We start from the raw sequence: 9,606 nt of genomic DNA, 5'->3' as shown, positions 1-9,606 counted from the left end.
AAAGGAAAAGGGCTCAGTGTTCTCAGAAAAACTGAGGATCAGCAAACAGCTATGTAGCCCAGTAACAAAATAACACTGTACCTCCAGATCGTGTTGACATTATCTATTTATTTATTGGCATCAACAGCAAAGCTTTGATTACGTTTTATATCAACATGGCCTTGAAAAGTAACACATGTACCAGTATTACAATGCATTTGAAATGAATACTTTATACTGTCTCAAAGTTCTTTACAGAATTCTCTTATTTCTAAACTGACCTTTTCAACCTGTTTACATTCTGAGGCCAAACGAAAATAACATTACAAGTATATTCTACTAAGATGTTATCACAAAAACATTTTTTAAAGTAGAAAGGAAAAAAAAAAAAACCAAAACATAACCAGGAAGTGGTTAACATGAAATACTCCGAGGTCATTTTCCACTTACATCATAAATATCTGTGTTTCACAGAAATGTTTTTTTGCTATGTTTAATGGGTTAACACAGCTTAATGTCATAGTCCCTTGAGTTACAGGATTTAAAACAGATATTCAGAATTGTTTTTATTAACCACCACTACACTATGTATTTAAACACTAAGTAGCTGCTAAACTTGTTGGCAGTTTCCTGAACTGACAGAAATATTTATACAAGAAACAGACATCACAACACTCATCACAGTTTGTTTTCATGCACAAACACGACTTTGGCTCTGCACTTCTGTAACTCCATTTAGCTTTACAAAGTATTGGCAATGACAGCGAATCTCTGTTTCAGTTTCTCTCTTTTCTGCTTTAAGTGGTTTTCTGTGGCCCTGGCTTCTTTTAAGATCTCATCAAGTTCCTGGACATAAGAAGAATCCAATGTTGTTCTTGCACTAAAGTGAAGAAATCTGTAGTTAAAATCAGTGCTAATGCTATTAACTTTCTCACTACTTTTATATTTTTATTAAAAATGGATTGTCTATCAATTCCCGGTTTCTGACCAAATTAATCCTCTGTTGTAATAAAAACCAGTGTTTTTCTTTCAAGATCTGTGTTTGGCAGTTTCACTGTTAATTTCCCTAAACTGCAGCCACCCATCCATCTTAGCTAGACAATTTTAAAATTGCTGTGCAAAAAGCACAAAATTAACTTGCCTTATAACATCAGCATATTTTGTTAACAAGTTATTCATTTCTTTGTTCACCTCTGTTAAGAGAGAAAAAAAAAGATTTTATTTAAACATCTGGAAGAATCTCAGCATGAAATTAGGTCATTCCATACTTAATTTAATACATCACCATTTAAAACATTTTCCAGTGATTCAGTCTTGGAAAGGGACTGTGAGTCCTCAGAAGGAGCCAAATCTGTTTTGTCAGACAACTGAGGATTTTCTGAAGCTTCATTCTAACAAAAGAGCACATTAGGAAAAACACAGCTTCTAAGATTTAAAACAAACTTTGCACAGAGCTCAGCTGAGAGAAGGAAGAGGTTTAAAAAGATCTTGGGGATGTTTTTGGAGAAAATGCAAGTGGGTTCACAGCATCATGAGCATCTTGGGGAGTGGGTGGGAAGATTGAGATCTCTGCGTATAAACACATTTATTTATATATATGCACATATGTTGTATATATACCTCAGTGAAAGCTGGTGTACTTCAGAAGCTCACTCTTGAGAAGTTCTGCATAAATATATCCCAGTGCTTACCCAATTTTATTTGGCTTCAAGCCCCCAGAGAAACCATGGTTTCTCCACACTAAAAAGTCGTTTATGTTTCCCCAAACCCCCCTAAAGTGCCGTGGATTTCTGCTCCTTCAGTCTAGAGGACATGTTATAGGGGGGTCCTTCCCCACATAGCACCGCTCACCTCCATCTTTTTGCCTTTATTTCTGTTCTTATCTGCCTTTTTCGAGTTGCTCGCCATGGCTGCCTCAAGGAAAGCACGCGGTGTTTGCTGAGCGCTCATGCTGGCAGAGTGTTTAAATAAAAACGTGTCAAACCTGCAGCTGGCTCCCCTGCAAGGGTGCTCCTGGCACAACCCCTCAGAGGAGCTGGAGACGGCGGGGGAACGGCGGGGAGTCCCGGGCCAGCCTAAATTCGATATCCGAGGAGGTTTAGCCCTTCCCGGTGCTCCCAGAGCCTGAGGGCACCGAGGCTCCAGAAGGGACCCCCGGCCCCGCGGCTTCCCCTTCACGCGGGCCCGGGGCGGGCCCGGGCCTGGAGAGGCCGCGACGGTGGGGACAAGGGAAAAGGGACAAGGGGCGAGGAACGAGCGAAAAGGGGAGAGAAACAAGAGACAAGGGACGAGAAAGAAGGAACAAGGGACGAGAAAGAAGGAACAAGGGACGAGAAAGAAGGGACAAGGGACGAGACACAAGGGCCAGCCGCTCCCCTCAGGGCTGGCAGCGCCTTAGGAGCCCGGGCCGGGCACGCTGACAGCACCAGGAGCGGCCCCGGCCCGGGTGGTTCAATTAATTAAAGCTTTAAACAACTCCTTAATCATTTCCCTAGAAGACAGGTTTCACTTTCTAAGCGAAATCCTTGGAATGCGTTTGACGCTCGATTTATCCGCTTCAAAGCACGAGTCAGAAATGAGCGTAATCTGAGAGACCAGGCACTAAAACGAGTAACAACACTCAAATGAGTCAACACTAAACGCAGCACTAAAATGAGTAAAAATGTTTCAGACAGATAGAGATATTATAAAAGAAAGGTTTTATATAATATGGTTTAAGCCCTGCTACTCCAAATAGCAGCTTCTAAATTTCCATGCAAAAACAACCTTAGGAAGGAAAAGCCAGTTAACACAACAAACTATTCTGGTTGCACCTATGAGAAACAAGAGATCTGTCCCATCAGAATCAGTAAAAAAGGTATGTAAATATCTAAATAAGAAAGAGTTTTTGCATGTACACACAAAACACCTTTTAACCAATAAGAAGCAAAAATACTACTAGCCAATCAAAGTTGCACACAGCCTGTAAAACCTGTGTAAAATTGAATTACGTAAATAAAAAATTAACTTTTCCTACATGAAGAAACTAAATCCCAGCTAAGCTGTTAGAACAACTAAAAACACCAAAATGTGTAAAAGCACTAAAATCTGTAACACCACCACAACACAAGGCTGCCAAGAGCATTTCTCTCTCTCTCCAAAGAATAGAGAATAAATATTTTCCCGAGGCCGTTTCACTTCTGTAGGGGAATTATATCTTTGTTCATTATAGTGAAATAAACCATTGCAAGATCTAAACTGATATTAGTGTTATGCTATATAACATGTTTACATTATGATATGTTGTTTTATGATATACAACTTAAGATATGGTATGTGATGTTATGTAGAGTTTGCCTCTGACTTGGGTTTTTTTCCCTCCTTTTTTTTTTCTTTGTTTTTCTATCTTCTGTTTTGTAGAGAGGAAAGGACTTAAATCTCATATACAAAATCCAAATAGGAAGTTAGAATATCAGCATGAGAAATCAAACTGCTGAAAGAACAAAAACCTAATTCCTCAAAGTAGAAACAACTTTTAATAAGCTTCCATGGTCCACTTCATTTAATTATAAGGTATTTCATAGGTAATTATGTTATTAGCCTGACTATCTAAACATTAAGAAAAAGAGATGACAACATATTAGGAAAATGTTCTTGAGATGTTTACTTAATTGTGTCATGGTAAAAGGTTTTGTTAACAGACCTTTTACCAGAAGTAAAACAAACATCTGAATTTTCATTTCCATTATCTTATGGATATGATAGTCTATGAATAAAACTCAGACTAAAAATAACACTGAAAGAAAATTATCTAAGGGGAGAGAGTTCATTCTTACTGGAGTTCCAGTTCCTTTAAAATTTGAGCAAAATTATCTAAGCCATTACTTTAAAAGTAGTCACAGTTGCTCTAAGATTGGAGATATTAAATTCCAGGAGAAATTAACGTTTAAACTGTACCACAAAAGCTATTGTACGAGTTAGATCCGATCCTGAAAAATGCAAATATGTGCACAAAAGAGAAGGAAATGCCTTTTATTCTCTGTCATCAATGAACTAAGGCTCTCAAAGGCTGTCATGAAAGACCAAGTCCTCCTTCCTGATACCTTTGTATGGAATTTCAACAGGCCAAAAATATTAGTGCAAATAGAAGGCACATGAACAGCTGAGACAATGTCTTGGGGACTTGGGTTTGATGTGGGAATTTGGGGTGTTTTTATCATCCACACAATTTGGGGCTCTTCAATTTCAATAGAAACAGCAAATCCAGGCACGGAGATGGAACAAATTGGGAAATTATTCATTCCCAAGCTCGCTGCCCTGGTTTTTAGGGCCTGTCCCAGCACTGCGGTTCCAGCGTTTGCTGCTTTCAACACTCCCCAAAGGCAGTGCGGGTTTTTCCTCCACCCGTGCCAGCAGTGCTGCACTAAGGGCTGGGACATTCCTCATCCCATTGCTGCTCTAAGGGCTGGGACATTCCTCATCCCATTGCTGCTCTAAGGGCTGGGACATTCCTCACCCCATTGCTGCTCTAAGGGCTGGGACATTCCTCACCCCATTGCTGCTCTAAGGGCTGGAATGGGACATTTGTCACTCCATTACTGCACTAATGGCACGGGACATTCCTCACCCGTGCCAGCACTGCTGGGCACTGCTGCCACCGGCAGTAAGGGACCAACATCGCGGTGGTTTCCATCCCAAAGGCTTTCCCGCATGGAGCCAGCAAGGGGAAGCCGGACGGGCACGGGCAGAAGCTGCCTCAAAGCTGCCGTGAAGGGGTGGCTGGAGCAGGAGCTCTGCGACACCCGAGCGCTACAAAGCCACCCTCGGAAGGCCAGATTTGCATAGGCGCTGGCTGCCGCAGCGAGGAGGGGAAATGCCGTGCGAGAAAGGCGGACATAGGCACAGACCTTGGGAAAGCCTCCGGAGCTCGGCAGCCGCTATAAAACCCCTCCCTGCAGCGCTCGCTTCCCTCCCGTGCTTCAGTGCCTCGGGGTGGGGCATCCCCGGCGGCGGGGCACCCACCGGGGGTGGCCTTGGCACAGCCCCGGTCCTGACCCGGCAGCTCCGCAGCTGCGCTTCTCGCGGCTCCCATCGCCCGGCTGCAGCTCCCGAGGAGCCAGGAAGGACCCCCGAGATCCAGAAAGGACACCCAAGATCCAGAAAGGACACCCGAGATCCAGAAAGGACACCCGAGAGCCGCCTCTGCTCCCGCCCCGCAGCCCTGCGGCTTTCTCAGGGTGAGTCATTCCACGGCTGACAGTCAGAAACTCCTTTGAGCTTCTGCCTTTCCTTTCGAACGCCCCTGGTAAAAGGTCTGAATAACCATCTTTTACTGCTTGATGATCCTGGAGGTCTTTTCCAACCTTTTTGATTCTATGATCAACAGTCATTTTGTTTTACCCATTAAACCAAGGGCTACTTTTTCCTTTAATCCTCTGTAAAAAGTCCTGCCTGTGCCTGCCCCTGGACTTTAGAATTACAGAGGACTCTGTGATTAATGCACTAAGGATTGCATTGTTGGGTGTTGTGCGATCTCGTTTCCATGGCATGGATGTGCACTCTTGCAAAGATGCTGCTGGGAGCCTGCTGTCCCTTCTGCACAGCCACAACTAGATAAAAACCACCAAATGCAAAGAGAAAAAAGTCACTGTCAAATACATTCCTCAAAGTGCTTTGCCTAATCTCCAGAGGAATTTGGGTGAGAAAAACCACAGTGATTCCCTACCCTAATCCCTCTGGGGGTATGTGGCTACTTACATTGATATTGCTCAGTTTTGTATAAAAATTCATTTTCAGCTGGTGAAAAAGCTTTGGAGTGAGCTGCATATTTTGATTGCACAATCAAATCCCAGTGAAGGAGCCATTTTTTGAGTGATGATCTCCCCATTGTTCATCTGGTTTTAAGACATTTATTATCTTTAGTGCAAGAGATGACCTTTTTAGGGGCAGTCAGAATGGGTTCTAACTTTTGGGTATTTTGGAAGCTCATGCTTTTCTAGGGGGAGCCTAGTAAGATCAGTCTGTGCAGACTTAACTTGCACCCCTTTATGGGGTAAAAAGCATCGAGCTTAACTCTGATTCCTCTCCTTGTGCTGTGGGCAGGGTGAAGATGAGTGCTGAAGAGATTCTGATGTGTGCAGTAGAACTTGGAAAAAATTTCTGCCTCTATTTTGACGGTAATTAGAGCACTTAATAACCTTTTTTGTTTGAATACTGATTTAACACAATTCCCTTGTCAGTCTGATTTCATCTAACGTTCCCATCATCTTCTGTTTTAAGTGTTAGCCAAGTATTAGCCAAGTATCTGAGTCGGGGAGTATTTGTTGCTTATACAAAAAACTTCTGGGAAAGGACACTCAGAAGTGTTGGAATACTGGGGGGTGGACTTGAAGTGAGTGAGTAATTTCCAATCTTATGGAAAAAAGTCAGTTAGAAAACCATTTCTTTTTTAAAAGCAATTTGTAATGAGTTCTTCTTATCCTTTTGCTCACTTAAAGGCACCAATAAAACCAAAAATTTGCATACAGTTATTCCTCAGTTTTAGGCTTAGAGTAACCTTCTCACCCTTAAATAACCCCCAAAAAGCATTTTGCATACCTCTGGTTTGGTGGTGACTGCAGTTCTCAAAGGAGTTGTTTTGCTCACAGATAAACCCTGTCTGTAGTGACAGCAGCTCAGCCTTGGTGGCACTGGGCACAGGGTGACTTCTTTTGTGGGGGCACAGCTTAATGTTGTTTTTTTCTTTCCTTTTTTTCACTGCTCGCTTGGAACCAAGACGACGATGGTAAGCCGAGAACTCTTCTTTTATGATTTTGTTACTCATTTCACACTTAGCAATCCAGAGAGGACAAGTTTCAAACTCAGAGTAGCTGCAAAAAAACCCAGAGCCACAGCTCACTGCTCCTTCTGATGCTGATGTTGCTTTAATTCCTCAGAAGCCACAGGGTAGAGGCTTCCCTGAGAACACCTTGCAATGCACTTTAATTGCTGGGCAAAAGAGAACTGATGCTTCTGAATTCTCAGTTAACAAACACAGCAGCTTTTCTTGCTTCTATAAATAAATGTTTGTATTCTGGGAAATCTGCTTCAAGCAGGTGTAAAAGATGCTGTGACCTTCCTTTTGTTTGCTGTTAGAAATTCTAAGAACTCCTTTCACATGACATCCACAGTGCCAGGATTAAGCTGGCAGCAAACTGTCGAGATCTGAGGAGACAACAGCTAAAATGTGAAGACTTTTGCTTTATTTTCCTGCAGAGCTGGAGTGTGATGCCCTCTGCAAGGAAAAGACCCTGCACCGAGTGCTGAGGAATGTGAAGAGCCAGCTGCTCGTGGTGCGCCCAGACCTGAACGTGGCAGCCTTTGAGGATGTGACAGACCAGGAGATGCAATCTGGTAATTCCCAAATAGGAACCATCAGCACTGCTCTGCTGTTTTATCCTGGAGGTGGTTTTGTTCTTTGTAATCATCCACTCAATGGTGGGACTGAGAATAATGACTTAAAACTTCATTTGCAAGAATAAAACTAAGCTGAGAGTGAAATTTTGTGTCTTGGGCATTGGTAATGGATGAGATTTCTGGGTTAGACCAAAGCCTGCAGGATATCACATGCAGAAAAAGGGCTGTTAAGATTTTTTCTTGGCTCTGATCACAAAATTCTTAATTCTTCCCTTTTTTTATACTGGATTACAAAAAAACATTTTAAATTTCAAACAGTATATTGGAACTAAAAGGTCTTACTTTCTTCTAACAGCATTAGCTATAAACTTAGAGCTTTGGCTTTGACTTTTTGGGGTGCTTCAGCAATTTATTTACAATTCTATTTACTGACCATCTCTATTTCTGGATCACCTCTGTCCAGCCATGGTGTGATTTACAGAGAGCCACTTCCACATGCCAGTCCCTTTCTGCACTCCCCACACTGCCTGCTGACCTCAGCTGCTGTGGTGCACCCTGTTATCGCCTGAGTGCACAAAGCACAACTAGAAGCCATAAAAATTCAAGTCCTGGCTCTTCTGTCAGGAAAAATATCCTGGCAAGACAGCCAGAGTTGCCAGGGGAGTGGTAGAACATCACTGAATTCAGCTGTGCAGCTCCCTGTGGGCAGGTTATCAATAATAATCCATTTATTTCCAGGCAAAGGGATGCATTTCAGCATTCACTGCTACAAAACCACCACACCCTTAGCAGGGATGCCCGTGGCCTTCAGTGTCCAAGTGGAAGACAAAAGTTATTACATGTGTTGTGAGAGGGAATGTGGAGAAATGATCGTTAGATTCAAGGTAAGGACCTGCTTCCCTCTCCTCATCCGTACAAACCCAACAGGCAGAATCCACAACTCAGTGCTGGAATAAAACTGGTCAGGGTTCGTGCTGGGATTAACCTGTTCCCTTTTTCCTTCCTCAGGAAGGAGAAGTTCCCAAAGAAATTCCTGGTGAAAGCAACATCATCTTTTTCAAAAAGACATTTACATCTTGCTGCTCCAAAGCATTTAAGTTTGAATACTCAATGGAACGAGGAATGTTCTTGGCCTTTGAGGAAGAAGGCTACTTGAGAAAATTAATCCTAAAGAAACTGTCAAAAGATGAAGTTGATGAAACCATGAAGATGAGTTTATCTAAGTTCAGTCAGAATGAAAATCACAACCTATGATGGAACACTTCAACAGTTTTAAAATACAGTTTGTTTTTTTAAAAAAGAAACTTTAGTCTTTCTTTATCCAAAACAAGTCAGTTTTATGTTTTAACTACTCTCAGTACTTAATAAAAAAATAAATGCAAGTTCTTGGCAAAAAGCAGAAGAATGTTTTCCAGTTAGACAGAAGAGAATTACTGAAGAAACAAGAATGTGCATGTCTATGTAGAATTTGATCCCAAAAATCTTTAATGCCTGTTGACCAAACAGCTTTTGAATTAGGTGTGGACTTCTACATTCCCAATACTCCCAGATTTCTCACCCAAGTAGCTTAAACACCACATCCAGCTGCATCCTGTGTGAGGAAACCTCAGACACTTTCCATGAGAGACCCTCAGCTTGCTCACAGGGACTTTCCCGTGTCTCATCATCTGCACCCTCCTCCTCCCTGCCACAAAATAACAAAATGTTGCCATTTAAACCAGACCACAGCCCTGTTCTAACCACAACGCAAACAAAAAAATTGGCCAGCTACCTGCTTTTGCTAATAAATAAAATTTCCAATCCGTATTTTCAAAAAAAAATTTAAAAAATTAAAAAAAAAAATAATCAGAAAGTCTTGTAGACTCCAAACCGTGACGTGGTCGTTCTGTTTGTTGCATAATCCCTGATGGTAGCACAAATTCTCTTCCTCTCACTATTAATAGTGCCACAAAAGTACTGTGAGAACGTGAAAGTCAGGATGAAGCAGGAAATTAAAAATCACAATCTCAGTTCCCCCCTAAAAAATCCCAAAAAGAACAGAACACTCCCTCAGCCTCCTCTTTGTTGTGTTTTCTCACACAGGACAACACAGACCAGAGTATTTAGAAAATAAACCTCAAAAGAAGTGTTGCAGATGAACATAAAAACCTTGGAAGTTGAATGTTCCTAAAGTCAATCTGCGAAAGTATTTTTATTTTACACCAATCCTTGTTGTATTTTCTAAGGGACATTAATTCTTGTATTAAGTCAAGT

General features: G+C 41.9%; 2 protein-coding genes across 3 annotated transcripts; one reads left to right on the top strand and one right to left on the bottom strand.

Annotated features, from left to right (window-relative positions):
* Nucleotides 1-226: 226 nt before the first annotated feature.
* On the bottom strand, nt 227-4,962 carry TEX12 (testis expressed 12). Of its 2 annotated transcripts, XM_005531066.3 has the most exons (4): nt 1,831-1,928; nt 1,265-1,370; nt 1,121-1,172; nt 227-859 (listed from the first exon to the last, which is right to left on the bottom strand). In XM_005531066.3, the coding sequence occupies exons 1-4, from the start codon at nt 1,885-1,887 to the stop codon at nt 721-723; spliced, it is 354 nt and encodes a 117-aa protein (XP_005531123.3). In that variant the 5' UTR covers nt 1,888-1,928; the 3' UTR covers nt 227-720. The 2 variants fall into 2 exon arrangements, 1 of the variants encoding a protein (XP_005531123.3); XR_015774526.1 differs by lacking the exons at nt 227-859; nt 1,121-1,172; nt 1,831-1,928 and adding an exon at nt 4,866-4,962.
* Nucleotides 4,935-8,655, top strand: IL18 (interleukin 18). Its single transcript, XM_005531065.3, has 6 exons — nt 4,935-5,195; nt 6,061-6,134; nt 6,734-6,742; nt 7,213-7,350; nt 8,092-8,237; nt 8,362-8,655. The coding sequence occupies exons 2-6, from the start codon at nt 6,068-6,070 to the stop codon at nt 8,605-8,607; spliced, it is 606 nt and encodes a 201-aa protein (XP_005531122.1). The 5' UTR covers nt 4,935-5,195; nt 6,061-6,067; the 3' UTR covers nt 8,608-8,655.
* Nucleotides 8,656-9,606: the final 951 nt, after the last annotated feature.

This window comes from Pseudopodoces humilis, chromosome 25 (genome assembly GCF_049639895.1).
Source record: "Pseudopodoces humilis isolate 2021_Gansu_Grassland_sample_001 chromosome 25, ASM4963989v1, whole genome shotgun sequence".
NCBI classification, from domain to species: Eukaryota; Metazoa; Chordata; class Aves; order Passeriformes; family Paridae; genus Pseudopodoces; species Pseudopodoces humilis.
This window is presented reverse-complemented; position numbering and strand designations above follow the sequence as displayed.